The sequence below is a fragment of the Gasterosteus aculeatus genome, chromosome 7, assembly GCF_964276395.1.
Source record: "Gasterosteus aculeatus chromosome 7, fGasAcu3.hap1.1, whole genome shotgun sequence".
NCBI classification, from domain to species: Eukaryota; Metazoa; Chordata; class Actinopteri; order Perciformes; family Gasterosteidae; genus Gasterosteus; species Gasterosteus aculeatus.
Genome location: NC_135694.1, coordinates 27,441,129 through 27,467,314, shown reverse-complemented (window position 1 = coordinate 27,467,314; position 26,186 = coordinate 27,441,129). Strand labels below are relative to the sequence as shown.

At 43.3% G+C, this 26,186-nt stretch overlaps 1 protein-coding gene across 11 annotated transcripts; it reads left to right on the top strand.

Annotated features, from left to right (window-relative positions):
• The first annotated feature begins 804 nt into the window (after positions 1–804).
• Positions 805–24,341, top strand: gabra1 (gamma-aminobutyric acid type A receptor subunit alpha1). Of its 11 annotated transcripts, none has more exons than XM_078107229.1 (11): positions 842–1,118; positions 1,799–2,009; positions 3,511–3,613; positions 7,436–7,548; positions 8,482–8,549; positions 10,184–10,404; positions 11,740–11,822; positions 12,952–13,095; positions 13,990–14,142; positions 19,629–19,831; positions 20,362–24,341. In XM_078107229.1, the coding sequence occupies exons 3-11, from the start codon at positions 3,534–3,536 to the stop codon at positions 20,680–20,682; spliced, it is 1,386 nt and encodes a 461-aa protein (XP_077963355.1). In that variant the 5' UTR covers positions 842–1,118; positions 1,799–2,009; positions 3,511–3,533; the 3' UTR covers positions 20,683–24,341. The 11 variants fall into 11 exon arrangements, with proteins under 11 accessions (XP_040036964.1, XP_077963355.1, XP_040036962.1 ...); XM_040181028.2 differs by having other exon boundaries at positions 3,508–3,613; XM_040181029.2 differs by lacking the exon at positions 842–1,118 and adding an exon at positions 1,162–1,305 and having other exon boundaries at positions 3,508–3,613.
• Positions 24,342–26,186: the final 1,845 nt, after the last annotated feature.

Sequence of the window (26,186 nt, the reverse complement as noted above, 5' to 3'; positions counted from 1 at the left end):
AGGAGGTGGGCGGAGAGAGGAGAGTCGTATACTTTTTAATCCTCACCACGATCCGTCTCGGGTGTGCGCGCTAACGCAACGCGCACGCTGGCACGTGTCGGTTACGCACGCTCTCGCGTGCACCCGCAGAGTGCACAGACACACACACGCAGGGCAGTCGAGTCACATGCAGCGGTGGCGGCTTTGGGGAAAGGGAAGCAGCTTGAGATGATACCCGCTTGCGTTACAGTAGCGTAAAATCTGCAGGCGGAGCTCAGAGGACGGCTCTCTTGTTGACATTATTTAGACATGCGCGTGTACCTGCAGCATATGGACATGTAATGAGCACAAATATATGGGAGGAAGCCCATATCAAGTATGTGGGTTTGGTCATTTTATTTTGACCATTTATACTTATTTATTTGTTGTGGTCTTTGGATGGTTTGAAGACGGTATTCCTATCGCAAAACGTCAAAACCGATAAATGGACATATTGATATATCTCTTATTCTATACGGAGGCACGAGCCCGTGACGTCCCGTGACGTCCCTCATAACTAATCACGTACTACTTTAAGCACACGTGAGTCGGCAACAAACACACGCGCACACACAAAAACAGCACACTCAGAGAGGAAACGTTGCACTGCAGACCAGACTGACGTGACTACACTGCCAGCTCACTGTGCCTGCTCTGTTGAAAATAAAACCCCCAGTCAAAACTAAAGGCGAAAAAATGAGTTGCTCCTCTGTCAAAAGCATTCCAAAATCAACAGCTGGGATTTATGGGGAGTTATGCAACCATGAATTACACTGATGCGCTGTGAACTGCCCATAAGAATGCCCTTGTTTTCCTCTTATGCCTCTCTTGCCGTGGTCCTCGGCGATGAAATGAAAATGTCTTCTGATTTGTAGTTTAACTTAAAATACGCAGATGACTACAAAAATATACGCCGGGTAGGCTATCAGCAGCCCCCCAATTTTTTTTTTTTCGTTCCTCCCTTGCAGATGCACGCAGATCCGCGCTCCTCGGCATCCTGAGCTCAGTCTGGAGCAGCGCGGCCGCAGCAGCAGAATATTCGGCTGTAAACAGAGACGCGGTGCTGTTGTCTCGATGCGATACGCAGGCTTTTAGAGACGGTGAGTGATTTGAGGAGGATGTTTATTGCAGAGGGAGGCTCGTTGCAACAGGGCAAGCTGGTGAGGGGAGCACGATATTCTTAAAAATTTCGGAGGTGTCTTTCCCCCCCCCCGCTTGCCTGTGTGCGCGCGTGTCGGAGCCGTGCCATCCATTCGGGTGTCATTCTCTCGCGTTTTTCGCTTGATCGTAAGTACTCGCTGTCCGTTTTTATGACTGTCGCTCGTGTCCATAATGTGCCAGAGCGGTCTTTGGTTGCGAGACAATCGTTCGATGCGTGTCAATTGTATCTGCTTTGGAAATCATACAGCACAGTATGAGTCAGGGAGCGACACGGAGGAAGCGCGATAACGGGGAGGGGAATCAAGGGATCCTAGTTGAACATGTAAGAGGATTTTTTTATTTTATTTAGCAGCCACTAAAAACCGATTAAGGCGGCAGCAGTGGAAGTTAAAACGTGCTGCATGTGAAATGGGCGGGCTAGTCTTTATATGAGATTGGTACAGCCTATTCCAAAATGAAACGGTCTGAGCCTGGACACAGTCTGTTTGCCATGCACTTTATTTACAAGCACGAGCGATAAACTAAAGCATTTATTTTGGAGAGAGCTCCGGTACACGGAACCAGCTCTTACATTTGGTAGAATTATTGTGATTTTTTTTTTTTTTTTTTTTGCTGACAGACTAAGAGAGTTCAACTCACTACAGCACCACCAATGAACAGTGAGAGAGACCTGCGCATATCGTCAGCAGCCGCTTCTCCAGCCTCAAGCTGAAATTCGTCAGAGATCACAGAGGATTTTTTTCTCTCTCATTCAGTCCGGCAATAAAATATATTCTCAAAAGTTTGAGGATATAGCCGGCGGACACCGACTGTATCCCGACTCGTCTGCTGTAAGTGATTTTCTCCATGTTGATCTCGCCTTTTCATCAGGCAGAAGAAGGAGAAGAGGGGAGCAACACTCGGATTTAGTAGAGGCAGGTTTATGTAGCTGGACGCCGCTAGAATCGAAGACGAGTTTTTATTGGGGGGGGATAAGGGGGTGTCTGCCGTCGAGATTTCGGACCGCTTGAGGGGCATTTCGCGGCAAACAAGATCCGTGAGATGTTTTCTGTTTTTAACAGGGAAACGCCTGATTTCAGCACCACGGACAGCGCTTCGAATAAAACCGCGTCAACGCACATTTGCTTAATTACTCCGCCATGCATGCATTTCGACGAACCTCGCAGGGATGCCAGTTGCATTGCTAAATGTCAGGCAATCTCGGATGCATGTATGCATGTGTAGGGGGAGAGGGTGAGATTTCCTCTGAATAACTTAGAAAGTGGGCTCGTGCAGGATTTTCTCCTCCGGTCGTTAATCTGCATCATCCCCCCACCCCCTCGCCGCCTCGTCAAATCCTTGTCAACGAAAGGATTTTTTTTATTTTTTTTAAATTTCATTTAAGCAGAGCATTGTACGTCCCCCCACCCCAACACTCCTCGGCTTCCATCCGCTCTCGGTGCACCTTGGAACGAAGTGTAGCAGCGGCATTGTCTTCTGTGTGGGCTTCGCTTCGCTGCCGGGATTTTGTGGTCGTGTGTGAAATACTGGTTTAGCGGATTTCAGATAAGTAAGTAATTGGTCCTCCCGTGGACGTATTGATCATACCTTCAAAAAATGGAACGAGAACCTGAGCACTGTGTTCGCTTGCACAGCAGCGCAGGCTAATTGCTCACATACTTTATGACCCGGCTGACATCATAGTTTAATGTGGAGGAAGCCAACACTCTTCCTTGAGAGGGACTTGATTTGATATTGCGGCATTGTGCATTTCACGCTGCACATCATGTACAGGTGCTACAGGGTGTTACGTGGTCGATGGTGTGTTGTCTTTTTTTTCCCCATCCGTATGCGCTACAGATGCAGCCATATCGTGTATGTGTGTATTGAGTGTCAGTTATGAAAGTCGTAATACCACTGGGTCCCTTTATGATCATTAAAACACTGACCAGCTATTGAAAACCCGCTCTCCCACAGGGACTAGTTAGGGTGTAGAGTATGTCTCTGTCAATGTGACACATCATTTAAAATGATGATGTGAAATCTTTGAGGCGTGCGTGTGTCAAGTAGTATGTGATGGCCCAATGCATGTGGCAGGGCCATTTGGTTTGATTCATGTGCTGTCAGTGGATCCGTAAGGGATGTTAAGAAGCAGAACCAAAAACCGCATCTTTCCAGGAACAAGCCTCCACAGTAGCTGTTGGCGTTTTTAGCACACCTACATGTTCATTTCTGGTCTTGCTGTGATGAAATGTATTGGTTGACGGCGGGCCATTGGGTTATATGTCTCAGTAATGGTTTTCAATCTCTCTCCCTCTCTCTCTCTCTCTCTCTGTCTTTGACCTCCAGCAGTGAAAGGTCCTCATATTGCAACTATGTGTGGACGAAGCAGGACGGCCTTTCTGTTTCTGTGGGCTGGCTTGCTTGTCACCAACAGCGTACTGGGTGGGAAAAGGTAAGAACATACTTTAACTAACATTCGTATACGTGCCTGTGTATTCCATTGGGTCCTTGGGTCATTGTAAATGTATAAAAGTCGTAAATATCGTGCACACCGCTGACATGACTTGGTTTTAAAGTTTTGCGCAGTGTTTGGGACAATTCTTAAAATTGCTCACGATCAAGATATTACTGGAACAATGCAAATCAACACAGTTACATTTGGAGGAGAAACTGCAAGGACCACATGGCAACAGGCAAAGCAGTCAATGACCTTTTTGAAAGAGGGCGATTACCTTTTAACTCTGCTCTCAGAGCCTTCCAAAGGGTTAACTGAACAATAGAAATGTCAGTAAACCAGTCTGCCAGTCCGCCAGCAAGGGCAGCAGCCAGTAATACACACACTAGCTTCCTGCTTATTTCTCGCGTTAATGGCTTACACGCTCATGGACATTCACTGGTTGCCACTGGGGCATCCCCACAGGAGACTTGCTTATAATTGCATTGAGGCATGATAAGTGAAACGCAGAGATAGAAGATGGGAATTTGAAATACCCATTGACGATATTACCGAAGCACAGTTCTTTGATCTCATTTGGTTGTCCGGCTTTGGGGAAAAACCTCTAAATTCTCAGTTCTCACATCTGGGCCGCGTAGATGACTTGTGCTGCACCGGGATATTTGGCACCGATTTGTGAACTCGTTGGCAGGGATAGTAGGGTCGACGCACAGACACACTTCTCAATGTCAACAGTGAGGTGTCGGATGCCACCTAACCAGAGGCGAACAAAGTGAGGGGTTGATTGGATAAGAGGTGGCAGCAATTTGATCCACCATCACGCGTCTGCATCTGCATTAACTGCCACGTCATTCAAATGCCGGCGGTCATTATCGTACCTTCAAACAGCATCATCTGACCCCACTCCTTGGATTAACGTGGACCGCCCTGACATTGAAACCCTTATATTGAATAAAAACAAAGACAAATAGAATTAAAATTCATTAGCTGTTGCAACTGCATGAGATCATGTTAGTTCTGATTCCATTGGGGTTCTACCAGATAATCTTGTAGGAACTCAAGAGATCCCGTTTTTCAGCGGGGTTGAATAATTCAGTAGAACTGTCACAGCGAGTTGACTTGAATAGTGATGTCTTGAGATGGTCCGAGATGGTCCAGCTTGCTTCTCTGCTTGTGGGATCTACACCAAAAAAGAAACGAACATGCCTGTGCACAGTACATGTTTCAGCCTAAATGCCCCGAGTACATACAGTACACAGATGTGATGTGTCCTACTTTATGCATGATGCACTGCGGTACATCATTATTGCACACATATTTGATCCAACTGATTAATCACAGCTGTAGGGGAGGTTTGAGATGTATTCACTTGCAAATGGCAGGTTTGATCTGCTGGGTTTGATGTCGAGCACATCAGAGGAAATCTAAAAGTACTGATTACGTTACTCAGGAACTGTCACTGCAAACTGCAAAGCAATTAACACTAAAAGATTTATGTTTAATCCAGTCCCCTTTTTGAAGTCAAATACAGAATCACGCACTCTCTCTCCCACACACACACACACACACGTGTACACACCTTGGGGGATTTCAACAAGACACAGTAATCAGGAAGACCTCGAACTCTGCTACAGTATGTTTCCAACGATAGAAATTGCCTTATAATTAGATAACCGAGTGACGGGAGTGAAAGGGAGTGCGAGAGAGAGACGTGCAGTAAAATGGAGAAAGGGAAACAGAGTGAGCGTGAACGGCACTGTTGCTGTTCGGATGACCTGTAGATGGGGATGGTGTACAATGTTTTATGAGGAAGTGGCCCCTGGCTGATAAACATGTGTATTCTTCCACAGCACCTTTTTCACACCATTTTCTTTTCTTTTCCTTGACATACAACCCCGAAACCTCCAGCGCCTGTGCTACCCATTTACACTGCAAACAGAAACACATCTGCCATATTATTGCATTTATTCATAACAAATTAATAATATATATTTTTATGCTCTTGAGATTACACATTTAACTTGCCAGTGTCTTAAATCAAGGTAAAATATTGCAGACTGTCATTCAAAAAAATGCAAGGTCAAAGAAATACGCCCAGTGAAAGATGATTTCTTTGGTTTACAAAAAAGTGTGATTTTCACTATTATTTGACTATCATTGATACTTATTCCTATAAGGATAGATTGTTCTGTTTGTATATCCAATTGTCCTTATTGGTTAACTTAAAATAGATATTGGTTCAAGCTTCAGCTGATGTTCCGTGGAGGTAATTTGTTCCTGTATTTATACGTAATTGGCTTTCCAGACCTGAACAAAAAATAAAAAATGAGACTTTGAGTATTTATAAGCTGTTACCTCCAAGAAAAACAAAATTGCTTATCACAGTTACCTCAATTTCTAATGCTGGCTTTGTTTTTTGGCTTTGGTATTATGGGAAATTGGTTGCAAAGACATGGGCATTAACTGCTTTTATTCAAATCCATGTGCGACTGGATGCGGCATCCTTGTTTTGGGAAGCAAAATGTTCCGCATCTCTCGTTCAAAGCTGTGGGTTTGAGGCAGATCCTACAGCTTTGAACTTGAGCTGTCTCACCAATCGCCACCCCCCAGCGTCACTTAGCAATTTGCTCACCTCTCCCCAACCTCAATCGTCTCCCCGTATCCCCCCCTCCACTCTCCCCGTTACATATGCATCATTTTTTCCTCTTCTTTGTCCTTTTGGAGCTTTCCTTCCACGTGTCTCCAGACGCCACTCTCCCTCCAGCCATCCCTCCTACCCGTCCTTCCCTCCCATCCCAAGTCCCTGCTAAATAATCTCGATGACCTCTCCGTCTCCTTGGAGCCGTTCAGCTTTCAGAGCTCGTTTCCAAACACTTGCTGTTTATTTTGCATGCAATCAAACCAAACGCTATTGGCATAAAGAGCGGGAGAGGATGATTGCTTCGAGGCATAAGACAATGCATTGCGAGAGAGTTCCATCTGATTGTTTTCAGCACATGCAAACATATGCATGAATATGTATACAAGCTTGCATAATTGCATTGACCCTAAGTGTACGGCACAGGCGTGCAATGACTCGGGTACGCAAACACACACAGGCGCCCACATACCTTCCTCTTGCACCCCGCCTTTATATAATGTAATTAGGTGCTGCATCCCTGATTATGAGTGCTATCAAATATTTATGTGTGGAGACGCTGCAAACTCTGCTCTTACAATTACTGATTGTGACTGTTTTTGGCATTGCTCTAAGCATTTTGTTTCATGTTGTCGAAAGAGCACATTCAGCAAGGCCTTCGTGGTCCAAGAGACCATATTACGGTATAAATAATGTATCATGAATCCTCTAGTCTCCCCCTCTTTCTCTCTGGGTGTGAGATAGTGCCTGTGTACGGGTGTGTGTTTGCACACGTGCATGTTCTTTGAATGCCCACTTTTACATTTTGAGTAAATGACCACTCTTCACTCCAAGGGGGGGGGGGGGGTACAGGGAAATCTGGCGTTGTGGCTTACCAGTTAATCTTTTAACAATCCCTTGTTCATTCGTCCCATATCAATACGATATGAATCCTCATGGTCACACACCGTGAATTGTAAATGGGCATTGAAGGGCGTCAGCGTCGTGCAGGATTCATGTTTTCTTGTGTGCGTTTTCACAATATGATTCATGATGCATTCTGTGTTTCCCATCCACTTCAACAGACTAACAAAATCTTTTTTTATTTCTGATTTATTCTGTGTTTGTTCTTACTCTTTCGGCGGTTTTGAATGTGCTTTCGGACTGGCTGTGACTTTAAATCTTCTCCTTTGCTTTGCCAGCTCTGGGCAGAACGGCATGACAGATGAGCAGAAAGATAACACAACAGTGTTCACCAAGATCTTAGACAGTCTTCTCGATGGCTATGACAATCGCCTCAGGCCAGGACTAGGAGGTCAGTTAACCCAAGTCATTGAATGTCTTTTGTCCCTTACGGTGACTGTTTAAATCTTTTTTTCTTCTTTCTTTTGCCCTCATGCAAATATGGTCCTGAAGGACTCCTATAAATAGCTTACTTTTCTCGTAGTAATATCCATATGACAAGATCTAACAGAGGTGGGTTTGCTTACAGTGTCAGATTTTGCGAGCAATACTGAAACTATTTTTATTCACCTGCTCTGCCTTTTGTGAAACCGTGAATTGGCATAAAACCAGCGTTTCCAATATGCAATAGTGGGCATTGTGTGGCCGCCACTTCACTCTATTTTCAACTGTCCATTGTTTGAGAGAGAGAGAGACAAAATGGCAGGGAGACTAAGAGACGAATCCAGAAAATGAGAGAGATGGAAAGAGAGAGCGTACAGAGAGTAAAAGAGGAAAGGGGGGAGAGAGATAATGTGAGAATTGGCGTGTGAAGGGCACCGAGGATCCTACACAATGATGCGCCAGGCATCAAACAGCCGAATAAAACCAGACCTGAGAGACGTTCAGGGATCACGAGGGATGAAATTATGGCTTATGACGGGTATCATTCATAAATCAAGCTCTCACATATTTCAGTTTCAGAATCAAAAGGAATGAACCGAAGACTCGCACTTACACGCACATTGCTTCAGCTGTCAGTATTATGGGACAGAACAACGCGCACATTTTTTAAGAGGTCGCACCACCATACGAGTAACATTGAAACCAGCAGAAATAGTTATCGACAGCAACAATTTTTTTATGTATAATATTTTTTTTTCACTTGTGTCCAAGTGTTAAAAATACCGTTGAACAGATTGAATGGATTAGAGATTATAGCCAGGTGGTCTTGTATTAACGGGTAGTTAGGAGCTAATGAATGCCACAGATAGTCACTCACTGTGGCAATTTCCTGCTTCAACAGAGCGTGTAACCGAAGTCAAGACTGACATTTTCGTGACTAGTATTGGACCCGTTTCGGACCATGATATGGTAAGACTCCTTTCGCCTGTGTAAATGTCACTGGATCCCCCCTGTTCCTGTCCTTCCACACTCACCCCTGCCTGCTAACCTCTCAAGGCACAACGGTCTCCAAACTGTAAAGTAATTCGTTCCATTAACTCTTGATGTGTTAATAAAACTGTCACATTTGTCAAACGTATTTTCTGGGTGCGTGGTTGGTAATCACCCTTGCACTACATAAACGCAACCCCTACTTTTAAATGTGATTGCACGTGACTTTTATGTGGAAGTCAAATTCTTATTTGCTCTGACCCCAAATTGTGGTAATTCTTCACATTTATTTAAATCTGAAGCAAACCTCAATGTCAGAAACGGTCTGATATTGAGGTTCAAAGACTGTAGGTGCAGAAATGCAATCCAATTGCAGCAAACATTGCCGCTTTGTTATATCTTAATGTGATTTGGAAGGTCAAGCTGTTGCCACATCCCGTTTTGAGTTAATTGATAAGCACTACCGCATGATGAAATGCTTTTAACTAAAATGCAACATCAAAGTATGAGTCATCACATTTATGGTTTCTTAAATCTACTTCAATGTCCTATAAACAAGTCGTGGGCTTTTCAGACCGGATCTTTGCTCTTTGCACTGGAAATCAATCCCATCCAAATGTCTCAGCGCCTCTCTTTTTGGAACCCCCCCCCCCACCCCCACACACACACACACACCTCCCGCCCGCCTCCTGTTATCTGCACGTGAAGTGCTGTACTCCACTTGATGTAATCTCAGTTAATTGCAGGGGTTGACATGCCGGCCGGGACTATTTTGCTCCTGCGTTGTGGCCAGAAGGAACAGCTCAAGAAGGTTTTCTCAATCTCGAGTCTTTCCCGATCCCTCTCTATTACCTTGAAGCTGTTTCAGCTCACTAATTATCTTACGTGGACCAAGTGGAAATGGGGAGAGAAGAGAACAAAAAAAAACACGCAGCGCTGTAATTCTTACAGGCTCTCTTTATTTTGCCGGGCATTCAAGTGGATCCATTAGAGTCTGCTCTCAGCTATAGTCATTAGCTGCTTTCAAAATGAAATATTCTTTATACTTCCTGTCCCGTGCTTCCTTTCCCTTTTTGATTACGGAACAAAGAAGTTTCCCAAAAGCTAAATGCTGGCAATGATCCTTTTAGGCATTTACCTAACAATGCAACACCAAATGATGGAACATTTGCATATAGTTTATTGACCATACCGCAATTATGTCAACTTGTAAAAGACAACCTCACATATTATTAAGTGGAATAAAGTACAATTATCAAAATTATAACAGAGGCATTTTTTCAGAGAATGTATACCGGCAAGGAGACCACGGACCTCCCTCCACTAGATCCTCTTTATATTTGCAAAAGCATCTAACACGAGGAGACAGTTAGCAGCAGGGAAACTAGGCCAAGACTACCATAGGAAAGTCAAAGTGACAAGAGGAAGAGAACACAGAAAAAGTGGGAACAGGAAAGGGATAAAAAGTAAAAATAAGGTTGCATCTTTCCTAAGCCAGCTTTAGTCGATGGGGGCAGAAGTGAAAAAGGCTGTAATGTTGGGTTTTTCTTTTTTTTTTGTGTGTGTGTTTGTCTCCTTCTTGACTCAAATTCTTCTCCACCTGCCACCTGTAGGAGTACACCATCGATGTTTTCTTCAGACAGAGCTGGAAGGACGAACGGTTAAAGTTCAAAGGACCCATGGCCGTGCTGCGTCTCAACAACCTGATGGCCAGCAAGATCTGGACCCCCGACACCTTCTTCCACAATGGCAAGAAGTCGGTGGCTCACAACATGACGATGCCGAACAAGCTGCTGCGAATCACAGAGGAAGGCACGCTGCTGTACACCATGAGGTAGGGTGTGCATCCCGTACTGGTGCATCTCCGAACTAGCCGCAGAGATAAATGTGTTTAAGCAGAAATGAAATGGTAACATTACTCAAACTGAAGTGCGTAGAGAGTCGGTGGGGGTTCAGCTGTGAATTTATCCGGACAACTGGAGAAGGAACATGTTGTCCTGTCCAGTTTGTTGATTGGTTATTAATGAAATTAATTAGCACTGTAATGGAGATATGTGGCACAGAGGCTTCAGCTAAATAAGAAATATTAGTATTAGTATCTAATTGTTGTTTTTTTCCCTTGGTTTTCAATTACAAAATATGTTTTCATTAAGAACACAATTGACCATCGCATATTTAGGAAACATTTTATGGAAATACGTTTTTCAATATCTTTAACATTTTTTCTGAAAACGCGTAGTAGAAAAAGGCCATGGGAAGTCAAATGGTCTACTCTTCACCACCATTACAAAACACACAATACTGTGTAATGTTTAGGGTTATTCACTCTAATACAAATTCTACGGTTACATATTCTATGTTCTGTGTTCCCCCAACAATTTCCTGTCATTTTTCAATTGGTCACCAGGACAAATTAAATAGTTTTATCCTGTCACGGTTGATCCCTTTCTGGCTGCTGCTAGAAGGAGGGTGAGGTGTATGACCATCTGTGCTGGGTTTATAATCAGTCGTGGCACCTTGGTAGCCTTCAGCGGACTGTGGGTAAATAACTGCTCTGCAGACACTACAGTCCTCGATGCGAAAAGCATCAACGATTGTTGGCGTGTTTGCTAGACGGGGGAGGGGTAGAATTAGAATAAGTGCTTACAAACAGGACAATCCTTGATGCACACTGCTGAGTCGTGCTAATGTGAGATGTCTAAGGCAACGATGGTAAAACATTTGTTTAAGCATGTTTACTAGCGGGGGGGGGGGGGGGGGGGGGGGGGAGGGGCTGAGGCGGAGCACATATTGCTGTCACAGACGAGAGAGATGAAGGATAGATGGGAGATTAGTGTGTCACGGGTGGCCCGACGTGCTGTTTTTCTCCAAGCTGTCAGGAAATGGGAACCCACAGCTCAGGGAACTGGAGCGTTTATGTTGGTTTGAGGGAAAGTATCTGGTGTTCGGTGCTGAGAGGCCGAGAGAAAAACCTTGCACCACATGTTCCTGCTGCCTCATTGTACTAAAATGTCATTCTTGTGTTTTAATTCGTGCCGTCATCTCCCTGACCCCTTCGCCGGCCCTGTCAGCATGGTTATTTTTCCCTTTGCGCTGCCATATGCCGTGTTTTGCATTATCTCCTGGCTTTTATGTAATTCGCAACCGATGTCTGAATGTATCTCTCTAGGCTTACAGTAAGAGCAGAATGCCCCATGCACCTGGAGGACTTCCCCATGGATGCCCACGCTTGTCCGCTGAAGTTCGGCAGCTGTAAGTTGCCTCTGCACTCGTGCACGACCTCACGTACCGACACACTTCGACTACCTCGTTCGAATTGGACGCGTGACCCCCCCGGCATCGGTCCCCGACAAGGGAAGACAGTGTGGTAACGGCTGTTCTCTCGGAGGAACTGCCCGCCGAGGCCCCTGTGGTCCCCCACCCTATCCAACCCTGCCTGCAAGACCCTGGCTGGCATCCTGCACACGGACCTGCGTTTATCCCAGAGCATCACACCAGCTGCTCCACCGCTGACAGCTCCCCCTTTTCCCACATCGTCCTCGGGAAGGCATAACGAGGGAGAGACGGAGGTTGGAGACAAGAATATAGAATGAGAGGAAAAATAGACGGGAGAGAAACATAGGAAGTGGGGGGAGAGAGTGGAAAGAGGTAAAAAAGTGAACATCACACTGTCTCTCTTTGGCATTCTGTGGGCAGCTGAGAGGAACGCCCCCCCCCCCCCCCCCCCCCCCCCCCCCCCCCCCCCCTCAACCACACACTCCTCCCGCCTTTAAATTGAACTCACTCCCTAAATATTTCAGTGATGAGCTCTCTTCCTCATGCTGCAGTCTGCAGTGGAGCCGTCGTTTCCTCTGCAGTGGCCGAGCCACACTGCAGCTTTGACAGGTCGGGTGGCCGGAGGGAGGGAAGGACTGACTTGGCTGTTTTAAGGTCATGATGTCCTGTTGGGATGTTGTTTATTTGTTTTTCTTACATATAGAGCAATGACATGACCCAACGTGACATGAAAACCCCCTCACGTGTTGAAATGCTGAGGGGCTTTGTGAGAAACAACATCATATGAGACAGAATGATCTTATCTTATGACCAGATTGGATAAAACGGGGGAATAAGGTAAGAAGACGCTCTAATGAGGTGAAAGAAAAGAATATGCTTGAATAGCAAATGAGAGAAGACAAGCAGAATTGAGATGAGAGAAGATGAGAAAATACATTGGTGAATTGAGTGGAATTCCTCATTCTAGGTTTGCCTTTTTCCTCAACTGGCATTCAACCCAGTAACTCGCTAAATAGCTAAAAATACGACCTGCAGGGCATCACGTGACAACAGACAACCAGCAGACAAATAATTTATAACTTTTGACTCTGTCCGTGCTCGTCAGATGCCTACACTCAAGCTGAGGTGGTGTATGTGTGGACCAGAGGGGCTGCCCAGTCCGTGGTGGTAGCAGAAGACGGGTCCAGATTAAACCAGTACGATCTGATGGGGCAGAGTGTGGATTCTGGTGTGGTGCAGTCCAGTACAGGTGGGTTTCAGATTGATACAGTTTACCATGAAACATATATGTATATATATATATATATATATATATATATATATATATATATATATATATATATATATATATATGTAATGTATTTAGATTAGATTGAATTATCCAGTGAGAAACACTGAGTCAGATGGGAGTCCATGCACGGGTACACTGTCCTTTTCACGGCTCATTCCGTCTTCTTCATCGTTCCTCACTGATCAAACTGACTGGTCTGAAACAGCAAATTCTGACACAGCTGCTACAGTTCATCTGTATCTTCAACCGCATCAGTCTGAAGCTTTACAGGCGACTGGCCGTGACCTAGATTCAAAATGTCGCAGCTCTCGATTACATTTTTTGCCCACTTCCTTGTTCCTTATTGATAGAGGCAAGAAATGAGTGAGAGCCTAAAACGGGTGAGCAGTTTGCAGTGGCACTGGCAAGAAGTAATGCTGAAGAAATCCCAACAGTCATTTGGCTTGTTTGCATCAAGCTCACCATTGACTGCGTTTAGCTCAATGAAATGATGTTGATGTTTAAACGTATTGTATCTTTAATTTGTTCCAGTACTCTGGAAAGCCTCACAATATACATAAAACCATCTAAAATGTGGCTGTAGTGGTCGTTTCGTCTGTGCAACTGGATCTAACTGCACGGAGGAAATAGGTTGTGCCTTTGCATTGGGCTTATTGACAAATGACACCCATGACTATGCCAATAAATCTCAACCGCAATAAAAAATAATGGCAAAAACACAACAAACCACTTAACAAAATAGCATGTCTAGAGGGAGAGCTACAATAGATGTCCTTAATATATATTTTGAAGTGTAAAGGTCATTTGTGCATTCTTTCTGACTCTTCTGTGTCTTTTGTCTGCTCACCACAGGAGAGTATGTTGTGATGACAACCCATTTCCACCTGAAAAGGAAAATTGGTTACTTTGTGATCCAGACATATCTACCTTGCATCATGACAGTCATCCTCTCCCAAGTGTCTTTCTGGCTCAACAGAGAGTCCGTCCCTGCCAGGACTGTCTTTGGTGAGTTATTACCTCGCTTGCTTCTAAATGTCGGTTATTAGAGAAATAAGGCCGCCAGCACTGAATTAAAAATATGTTGTGAAATCATAGTGTGACATCAAGCACTCTAACAAAACTGTAATGCTGCGAGGAAAGCAGGATAGAACAAATAAAAAGTCCTTCTTACTTTAACGAATACATAATTCAGCCACTTAGTGTCATTATATGTTGATCTAAGTTTTGATACTTCTATTTATGTTTGATAATGTAATGTAATAATAGCCGTCATGCCTAATAATATAAATTGTTTGGTTGCTTGTAAAGTTTTTATACAATATAATCTGGTATAAGGTTTAAAAAATAGCAAGCATCAATTTTAAAAAACATGTTCACAGAGGTCTGATTAACAGTGAAAGCCAGGCAGAGAAAAGTATATTGCTTTACATCACAATGGAGTAACATTATCGGAGACGGGCAAATGTCTATCATTTAAACAAGTAGTTAACATTTGCGGAAATGTGTGAGTTTGCCTCATTTGAATGAAAGTTAAACATTGGTCTGAAGCAGAAGATTATTTAAAGCGTAACAAATGCCAACCCCTCTGAAGCTGTTAGATCAATAATTTGCATGTTGTATCTTGCACCATTTTTTAAAAGAAAATGGGACCACATGAAGAATTTCATGAACAGTGGCCACAGCTTCTTCTCTGAGTCTCTGCTGGTTGCCTGGCAACCTGGCAACCTCGCAGGGATGACAGAATGGCATCAATCTTCTCATCTAATTCTCAGCAAGAAAGCTAATAAACGTATTTGCCAAAATGTCAAACAGGGTCCTTCAAGGACCTTAAATGTTAAAAAGAAAAATGCCCTAACGTCATTGTGCGATATTTCAACCCGTCTATTCCATCCTGTCTCTGCACCAATGAGGCGAACAAGCGCTTTAATCAGCTGTGGCTGGCTGCAGTAGAATTTCAAGCACAAGGCTCAGTGTGAATTTAGATTTACGTGTCCTGAATGTTTGCCTACAAGTGTGTGTGTGTGTGTGTGTGTGTGTGTGTGTGTGTGTGTGTGTGTGTGAGTTGTGCCTTCCTGCGTGTGATGTGTTTGTCAGTGTGTGTGTCTGTGCGTGTGCATTTGATGTTTGTGTATCTAACTGTCTGTCACACTGAGGTCTTACATAATACCGCCCAAAAGGAAAGCTCTTGCTAGTCTGCAGCATGCTCTGTAGCAGCAAAGCAGAGTGTCCTTGAGTTACCTCCCCCCTACACTCTTTCTACTTGTCTTTCTTCTCTCTCTCTCTCTCTCTCTCTCTCTCTCCCCCTTCTTCTCATGCATGTGTCTCCCCTGGCCTAAATGACTTAAAGAGCTTTCACAGAAACATTGTACTGAACCGTGATTTTGCAACTCTGCAGTCTCAAGCAGCTTTTTCCACTCTGCCCGCAATGTTTTGCTTGTCTGTTTGTGTGCGTTGTGAGTGTCTTTGTGTGTCACAGCTAGCTACCTGCGGTGCTCGTCACGTGTCGAGGGGAAATGAGGATGGCCTAGATTAAATTCGAATAACTATCTAGGGCATGTGTGTGTCCCTCATGCTAGCATTGCTGGTTCTGCTTCATGAGATTACAGGCATGCAGTGCACAGACACACACCCACACGCACGCACGCACACAATCTCGGTCGAGTAGGCACGTGCACGCGCTTTCATGAAGACGCAGAGCTGCACTGCATCAAGGTATGGTAGGTAGGTCGTTCATGTGATTAATGTGCATCACCTGAGACCACAGATGAATGGGGCTGTTACCATGTCAATATCGCTGTAAATGCATCGTTAAAAAGACATAGTCGACAATTAGCGTATTTCATTGACTTACTCCGTTGGATATCTTCTAAATCGAGAGATTTATGTGGTATATTAAACCATTGTACATGTTTTTAGTGGCATTAAGATGGAAGAGTTTACGCCGCTATCTTCACCCAGAAGGTTGGATATTTAGTTTATATGTTATGGTGAATCATAGCCAAAACGCAACCTAAATAACAAGCTCAATGCAAGCCCATTGATAATATGTTCACGTCAGAAAAAGGTTAAGGTCCTGCTTGTCATGTTTGCTGGCAGGAAATTGGTCCATTAGCAAGTCTGGTTCCATTTGTCTCGTTGTGACTTGATACGGGCGTGAACGACGCTTATTTACAGAGCCGGCCTCGTAAATGGTGCTTTAAACATCCAATGCATGTGATGTGATGCAGACGGGTGTCGGCTTGAAGGGAACAGAGTGCTGACAGACACAAATTATACTTGATTATGCCGTGGTTTGAAGACCCTTTCAGAGACACACTTCATACGGACATTCAAATCTTATTTTTACATTTTTAACTTGTCAGAAGTCTAAATTTGGATGCACTCCCCGTTAATGCAAAGGCTAATAGCTGACAAGGTCACAGTGGTCACTCATTAGATCTTCAACGGCAACGTTTTGAAGTCCCTTATGCAACCTGTAAAACCATTCAATCGAACCCTAACCCTCCAGCAGACACTGATTCCCACCTCGACCTCTCTGTGTTTAATACCAGAACAGAATCATTACGTATCAAATATGCACGCGCGCTGAATGCAATAGAAACTGAAGATAATAAACTACTGATATGGTATGTTTGTACTCTTATTATCAAACCAGGTGATAAAAACGAACAAACCAAAGTCCCTGTTTAAATCACATTATGACTATGAAGCACAGCTCTTCACTAAATCCTGAGCTACAGAGCTTCCTCAGTAGATGAATTGGCAATTTAAAAAACCCAGCAGTGGGAAGACTTATCTTATTTATCACTGTGCGGAATAGGAGGCTGATTAGTGCGTAGCCAGATTGCTGTAGTGGAAAACTGTTGGCAATGTATTCATTCGCAGTCCAAATGAAAACCAAAAGGAAACCGTCACTGATGGTGCTGATATGGGTCTCCCTCTCTCTCCCTCCCTCTCTCCCTCCCTCCCTCGCCTCTCTGTCGCTAAGCTGTCGGGGACAGCAGTGCTCAGAAGATTATCTTGCTTCCTTCTCGTCTCTTTAAGCAATTGGCCGCCTATTTATTGGTTCCCCCATGACGCTGTTTAACGTACCTGCTCGTTAGGGAACAACACCTTGGGTGTGTGCGGGGGGTCTGCGCTTGTGTGTATTTGTTCGCTATATACGTGCACGTGCTGCTCGTGTGCCAGTCGGTCCTCGTCAATTCACGATTACCAGCTGACAACATTGTAGGCGGTGCAGCTCCTGTATGCATGTGAGTGTGTGTGTGTGTGCACAGTCACTCTACTCAGCCACCAATCGACGTGTCAATTTATTTCTTTGTTCATGCAAATCCGAGGTGACGTAGTGATGCTGAATGGAATGTGTTTGTGCGTCAGGCCCCCCCGCTGCTTCAGTTATTGATAAGGCATGAAGACGTAAGTAGCTGCAGCACAGTGGAGATATTGATTCAATAAAGACAGCTCCACCCCCTCGGGTCTGGTTGATGGAGTATGAAAAATGGTTTGAAACTTCCCTGTATTATTAACCATCTCTACAAATGGTTTAACATTATACAAAGCAATTTGTTTTTTAATCTGCAGCCCCTCACAGGCAGTGGAGCACCAAATGTCTATCGGACTCATTACCCTGATAGACATTAAATTTAATTTCAACAAGGTTTGCAATAAAGCGCAATGAAAAATGTACAAGCTTCACCTTGTCTGCCTGCGTTTAGTAATTTCAAACTTGACTTCTCCTTCCCTGTAACCCTGCGTGTATTTAAATGACAGTCTGCAAACAGTGGCAAAAAACGTATTATAAGAGTTGTACCATATAAATCAAGAGTCAGTCACTGTGTCGATACACTGAGCTAAATTGACACCACTATTAATGCAGCTCTAACATTCTGGATCAATTGATTTTGTTCATTAACACCCTCACATGTCAAATGGAGTCATTTAAAACGCTCCAGAGTCACATTTTTAATTAATCAACCAACCAGTACCCTGAATGATTCCCGAGTAGACCTAAATAATAAGAAAATCCTATGTTTCGAAGCATCATGTAATGTTTTTACATCTTCTGCAGCGATGCATTCCCATAACATGTCAACGAACCATGCTGCCCCCTATCACCATGTCCTGCTAAGTGCACAACATGGTGATAGGGGTTTTTATTATGACATCACATAAAAGTATTGTGCACCTCATATCTGAGTATGTAAATACAAATACAATTTGTCAATGTATGACCTCAGAACAAGTACTTTTCTGATACATATTATATTATTTATTACTGTTATTCCCCTTTGGAGCCCTGATGAATAGCATAAATGTGTACCAACTCTACCTATTCAGTTAATCAATTAGAGGTGTTATATTCAGTTCTGGCTAATAAACAATACGTTTTTATGCTCTGACTAATGAGAACAAAAGCCTTTATTCCTCATGTGGCGGCACTAACTCAGTAAAGCCAAAATCATGTAAAAAGAGAGTGGGAGGAGGAGGAGTCTGTGATTCATCACTCACGGGGAAGAAGAATTCACAACTCCAGAATCAATCGAGCATCTTTATTAAGGGCCTTTGTAATTTGCTGTTTATCACCATTAGTCCATATGAAGGAAGCCTTAAACATAATGACAATCATAAGAAGTCAACTGGCCCGAGGGGTGGCGGACAGATGCCAGCACTGACTTTTTTTGTATTGTCGTATCTTAAATTTGAAATGAAACTCACAGAGGGTGGCTCATTCAAACACGGAAGTGTGTACGTGGCAGCATCATATAACTGCACACGTATGTTTCTATGTAAACACCTCTCGCCACACGTGCGGGCGGGTCCTCTCTGCATATTTTATAACTCCTCAACAAGCCAGCTGTGCCTCAAATCCCTTCGTGGTGGCCCCGGCTGAATTGGTTGATGGTTTGTTGCACGGGTTGCTGTTAATTGGTGTGTAAACATCTGCAATAGTCTTTTCTGCGCATCGATACGCTGTGACCCAGTTCCTCTCGCTCTCTCTGTCGTGGCTTAGCGATTTGACATGAGCCCCTTAATAAGAGGCACATTGGCGCTAAAAAGCTGCAACTGCATTAATTAGTGCTTTTTTCCATTTCTTGATCACTGCTTTAGCGTTGGTGTGCGGATTCAGATTGAGATAGAAGGCTTGGTATCAGCCAACAGCTGGATCTTCCAGCAGCACATGTGGAAACCTCTCGCAGTCTAAGCAGGAGCTACAAGACTCTGCTCACATCGATTAATGTGGACCGCTCGCCCATTTGATATTAGAAGACTTGCTCTGCCTACAATTCCCTACACGATGCCAGCGTGTATTGCTAAATTTTAGCAAATGTAGACCTTCTTATGCTGCAGAATTCATTTAGGTTAACAACAAATTCAGAGATTGATGATGGTGCTTTTTTAAAATCTATTTGACAGTGTTGAATCCTTCTGAAAACACACACACATTTTCTTTTCATACATTTTAGCAGCTGTCTCGTCTTGTCTCCCTGCAGGAGTGACCACTGTCCTGACCATGACCACACTCAGTATCAGTGCCAGGAACTCCCTCCCTAAGGTGGCCTACGCCACGGCCATGGACTGGTTCATCGCCGTCTGCTACGCCTTCGTCTTCTCAGCCCTCATTGAGTTTGCCACAGTCAACTACTTCACCAAGAGGGGCTACGCCTGGGATGGAAAAAGTGTTGTGCCAGAAAAGGTACTTGAAGCGTTTTCTCAGTAATACTTCTAATTCACGAGATTTGCATAGAAACAAATAGATGTCCGTTAGGCGTTTTTTTTTTTTCTCCAGTTTTTGTTCCGTCCCTTGTTTCATCAAAAGCAAAATGAGGGGGAAATCCTTGCGTCACGGCGAGGAGCGAGCCCGGGACAGTTAGCGCTTAACCGTTGAGGGAGCTGCGCCTGGCAGGGAAAACCACGTTTGCAGTTTGAGGAACATGACACGGACATTAATAGTTTAATGTTCATCTTGTTTTCTCGTCTTGTCTCAACGCCGCCGTTAGCAGGAGGCAACCGTGCTCTGTGATCTCCCCCTTTAAAAAAAGATATTAACTTAGAGAGGCCAAATGTAACCGTTAGATGTATCGCTTCTGTCTGGAAATAGGTTGACGTGAGGATTTGATAAATCACATGTTCACATCCTTGACAGCGCAAAACATGTAAAACACATCAAAATCCTGACCTTCATTTTGACTTTTCCCAATGCCCCCCCCCAACGAACGGCATCAGCAAAAGAAGAAGAAGGAGTCCCTCCTCAAGAAGAACAACACCACTGCCTACCCAGCTGCCACTGCTACGGCCTTCGCCCCCAATATCGCCAGAGACCCTGGATTGGCCACTATTGCCAAAAGCGCCCCGGCACCCCCGACTGAGCCTAAGGAGGAGCCGAAGCCCAAACCTCCAGAGGCCAAGAAGACCTTTAACAGCGTGAGCAAGATAGACAGGATTGCCAGAATAGCCTTCCCGCTGCTCTTTGGAACCTTTAACTTGGTCTACTGGGCAACCTACTTGAATAAGAAGCCCAAGTTGCAGGGGATGGGTCCACACTAATCCTACATTTCATTCCTTTAATATTATACTTGTCTAATTTTTTTTTTTTCATTTATTTTCATATGCCTCTTGTTTATTTTCTTTTTTTAGACAAACATGGTGTCCATGCTAGTTTGAACTCCCAGTTGTTGCATTGCTTCTATGTTTATCTAAAAGTTTGAAGATTTTGAAAAAACTAAATAGAGAAAAAAAATAAAGTTAGCTATACAGACTTTTGAAAGGATGTTGTTCAGGTCTTGGGTGATGCTACTAAGAAAATGCTACTATAAATATATAGCCAAGAGAATGCTATTCTACAACTCTACATTGCCCAAACCTGTTGGTGGGCTTTTATTTCTATGTTTGTTTTCTTATTTATTTATTTTTTCTTTTATTTAAAAATGGAATCACAGACACGGTAAAAAGGCACTTGTGTATATGCATGAGCAGGGCATCTTCTTATGTGTTTATTTATTAATCAAGATACACTGACCACACATAGCTTAGTTTATTTGATATCAGCAGCATCAATGCTACGCTCATTCTCTGTTCAAGTTTGAATTCTTTGTAGATGTTTTGCGAGATTAATTACGTCATTTTGAAAATACTTTAGGGTTTCTGCAATAGCAATAAAACATGTCTCACACCATTTATTTAGGAATACAATATTTAAAAAAAATGCAGTCATAATGTGCTAAAAATATTATTTTTGTTTCACATCATTGTAAATATTATCAAGAGTTAGAGATGTCAATATTATGTTTAAGCTTTGCAAAGTGTAACTAAAGGGTATGTTTATTGAATACATGGAGAAGATAACTTTTTTTAATTTAATCAGTTATTTGCTTTGGTTCACGACACTATAAAAAGAGTATATGCCGGTCTAATTCACGCTTAAGTGACTGTTCGCGTTCCATTCAAAGCTGCTTTCCCACTGAAGTAAAATATTATCCAATTTGTGTGTTTGTGTACACACTGACGGCCACAAAAACATCAACGGTGTAATCTGAGATCAGTTGGTCGTGAGTAAGATTGTAAAACACCCTCTTAAATCCTGGAGCGCATCCGACATTTAGAATTGAACCACACTTTCTTTTGTTTACTCTATTTCTGGTGGGGCCAAAATGCCGTTCATAGCAAAGTCCAGTAGGCATCGCTCAACGGCAGCCGGGGCACATTAAGAAGGAGGACATCGTCCTTCCCACCGTGTCCCTCCCCCCCGACCCCGTTTAGTCCCCCATCTCCTTTCAGTTATAAAAGAATTGAGACATAACACTCAGAAAGTACCAGCTACACTGCCTTCAGTATCACACGCCCGTTTGGACTCATTGGTTGCTATTGGTGAGCAACAGCGACGGAGACAGAGACAGGGACAGGGACAGAAAGAGACAAAAGACAGGAAGGCGACGGTGAGTGGAAGTGGCACTGTAAATCTTACTTTAGCCGGCATTGCGTTTCTCACAGAGGACTCGTCTCGTGGTTCCACGATAGCCACGCAGATTAATATATTTTTGTAGCATGATGTCAATCCCTCTTCCGAGAAAAAGAACAGAAAACTGACGCAAATGTGAAACGAATGCTTCTGTTTTGTCTTGAAACATTGCTTGCTCTTTTTTTTCTTTTAACTTATTAAAAAACACACACACACATTCGAAGTAGATGCTTCTTCTCTGATGTGGCAACATTGAGGTTTCACAACAGTCCATGTTAGATTACGTTAATGTAGCAATATTAATTAGCAAGGGCTTTTCTTAGGACCTGAACACGACAGTCTGGGGCGGATATCCGTTGTAGCTTTACACTGACCCCTCTGCACTTGGGTTTGTCTTCTCGATTTTGGTCAAAGATAAGATCTTTCGCCGTTTCCAGCCCGGCTTACGGAGCCTTCGGGTTCCCACACTACTTGTTTCACAAAACTCCACATTTCTGGTTGGGGTGCGTTGTGTTGTGTCATTGTGGGTGTGCTTTTTTTTTTTAATATGTTTTACAGGACGCTGAACGGGTTATATGACATGTAAGAATCCTGCAGAACTCTCTGAGCGCAGTGGTGAAGGGATCACGCTACCGCCAGAGGAATGCGATAAAGAGGCCCCCCCCCTCTGGTTGTTGCTAATTTTTTATGATTTGCATCATCATTATGACCAACGCTGAACCGATCCCCTGACGGCATACCTCTTTGCAGGTCTACCGTTAACAGCCACTTAAACTAGAGGCAGAGGCTCACGGAACTGCAGAGTTCAGGAAGAAGGGTTGTATAAAGATATTTGAATTCTAAACTAGTGTATTTATGTTTATTATCATGAAGAAAAAATCTATATATACATATGTAAAATACATAATGCATACAGTATTTGATTCTATTAATGAAGTTACTAGCTAAGATGATGATGAATATTGTTTGTATATCAACTATTGTTATGCATTTTGCACATTTAGAGAAACAATAACATTACATTTCTGTAGTCAGCTTTGTGCTATGCAAGGACAGCTTCGAACCCCATCATCCACCTTCTCTCCCTGCCCATTGTGTTGCAGATTTACAAGCTATTATGAACAAAAAAAAAAGGAAATAAAAATAAGCTTAGCTTTCACACCAGCTGCTCAACTGCTAGCTTTTTTTCTTTTTCTTGTATAAACCACGGCCGCACAGGGTGACGTGGAAGAAAACAGTGGAACATCTCTTTTGTTGGCGCTTTGTGGTTGAAGGGAAAACGGCTTTTTATTTTTTGATTGCACTTTTTCTCCAGAGACATGCAATAAAGTGATCAGACTAAAATAACCAGGAGCAAAACTGTAACAAGATCAACTTAACGATATTCTGTTCATTTCTTGAGCTTGTTTGTCATTACAAAAATGGAGGCAGGTGAATAGGTCCCTTTGCTAAGTGGACGGTTCTGGTTATCTTTTGCTCTCCAAAGCTTTACGATATTACAGGGTGAGAGAGTTTGACTTTGCGAGAGTAAGTGAATTTTGTAAACTTTTCAGTCGGGAAAAATCTTTGCTTAAGCCCCTTTCTTGTACTCCGAGCAGGATCAACCAAATGCTCCGGACCGTTACAGATGTGTGTTTTTGAGCCAGGTCTGGTTTCGTTACGTTTGATGCTCCGGAGAGAGAATGTGAAATATGAGGCACAGTGCAATCATGAGCTTCCAGCTTTTACCCTCACGTTCATATGCAGGTATGCGTACATGTAAATATCACATCTGTAGGCACATCTGGTATTTCTTTCATTATGTTTGATGCGAGTTCCATGGCAGTTCTCAGCAGCACTTGCTTTTCAACATTGAGTCTTTGGTTATTCCTAGATACCTACTGGAGTTTTTCTTGTATTTTTATCAAGCAACATGTTCTGATTTTCACTGAAATGTAAAAAAAAAAAAACTAATTTTCTAAAGCACAAAAGTTGAATAAGGAAAGACAAACTAGAGTGAGACTGTCTACATACGGACATTGAGAAACACACGTTCAAATGACACACTTAACACACATAGACACACACACACACACACACACACACACACACACACACACACACACGCAGGAATGTGTTGATAGTCCAATGATACTGGGAAATGACGAACCTCCTGTAAATGTTTTATTTTGTTTCTTTCGGTTATGATATGGCCCTGTAGAATCTGATTCTCTGCATTAGTCTTTAAATAAAAAGAAAACAACTGAAATGTGTGTCTTTTACGTTTTTTGTGCACAGTTTGAAATCGCAGGTAGTCAAAGTGGGAATGACGAGGCGCTAATATCAGAATCACCTTTTTGTTGTAACACTATATGTGATGTGTGTACACTTAACATTTCACCAGATAGATAAAAGAACATTTTAAAAGAAAAATGAGACATTGCTCAGCAATATATATTTATATGTATTTATATATGACAAGAGGCCTTGTATCTCACTTCAATTCGGAGTCCATCTTTTATTCATTTGTTGGCTCTCGGGGTTGTAAATGTCCGTCCACCAATTTGTTGATTACTGACTCTACTTGAGTTTGATGAATATCACAATCGCTTAACCAAAGCGCGTTGGCATATTTCCTGTCAGCAGTGGAGTCTTACGGAACAACCAATGCTGTTGGCTGTTGTGTTGAAGTACGACACACTTGGCATCAGAGCCCATGTTTAAGACAATGAAGAAGTACAACTGTCTTCACTTATATTCCACAAGCACGCGTCCCTAAAACCCCGACTTACCCTCCAGGCTCACATTAATTACCTCACGGTGCATCCGTCACAGCCTGCTTTCTGCACCACACACACCCCGTGTCTCACGTTTTCCCCTGTCTTGTCTCTCATTAAATCCGCAGCTGCTCTCAAGCGTCCACCTCGTCTCCATCTTCTCCCAACCTGCCGCGAGATTTCAGGTGGAAAAGGAGCATGTGCTTCATCCTTAAAAAGCATGTGAGCTGCCAAGTCCTGCGACTGTTACGTAATGAAGCTGCTTCTCGCTGGCAGACGAGCATGCGAGAAGCAGAAGGGTTCCCGCTTCTTAGCCTCTCTCGCTCTCTTGTTGACTGTCACTTCTCTCCTCAGAGGATAGAAAGACCTCAATTGTTTTCATGCTTTAAATGAATTGAATTCTCTTTCAATGGATCGCGTTCTTTGCAGCTGCTAATGGAAACTCAACCAAGGCCGTCTTCATGCAGCACTTTCAAATGTAGCAGGAGCTGTGATGAAAAACAAATGTTTGTCACAACGAACTACATGTTCTTCAGAACCAGCTTTTAGTGAGTGTTACTAGAGGACAGGTTTGTGGTTGTCACTGCAGTATTTTGAATAGTCCAAAACGAGAAAGTGTTAGGCACTAATTTAAGTTTATTTCATGACTCACAGAGATTAATGTAACAAAGTAAAGTAACTGAACGACTGTCAAATGTGAAGTCGCTTTACTTACACTACTTAGTACAGGAGTACGTTTTTAATACGACTTAGGATTTATCATTGTAAAGGATTCGTTTTTACTCTGCCATGACCTCAAACAGCAACACATCATTTTATTTGGCCTCTTAGCAGCAGCTATACAAACTACCTTCATACATTATTACATTTAAAGTGGTTGATATGGGACCCTTAAAACCTTTTTTCCTTTCACCTCATTGGACGACGGCACAGTTTGGGGACTCTGGGATTTGCTGAGACACAAAGCAGCCCCTCATAACATAAGCATCAACCTCAAATTTGCTTGGATTTAACCACAACTACGAAGGAGTCCCTCGTGGGGAATGTTACCGTTTTCAGCCATAATCGTGCTGAACAATGCAGACCTGAAGCCCACAGGCTGTTCCTTTGCAATAAAGGATCATTTTAGTCACGTAAGACAACATTTGAAGAGCCGCCATAGTGACAGGTTTATCTCAATGAGCTGGACATTAGGTCTCGTTAGACCGCTTAATGCTGGGCTAATGATGATCGGCTAATGGTGGTGGGAGCAGCCGAGGGCAAGACTCGTCAGTCCAGGGGAAAGACACGGTGACGGTAGCGCTGAGAATGGGACATGTCCTTTAGGCCACCGTGAT

Excerpts from the sequence above, each read along its gene's own strand:
- gabra1 (XM_078107227.1), top strand. Across the intron at positions 7,549-8,481 it reads CCTCAGGCCAGGACTAGGAG|AGCGTGTAACCGAAGTCAAG; the intron begins GTCAGTTAACCC and ends CTGCTTCAACAG. Across the intron at positions 8,550-10,183 it reads CCGTTTCGGACCATGATATG|GAGTACACCATCGATGTTTT; the intron begins GTAAGACTCCTT and ends TGCCACCTGTAG.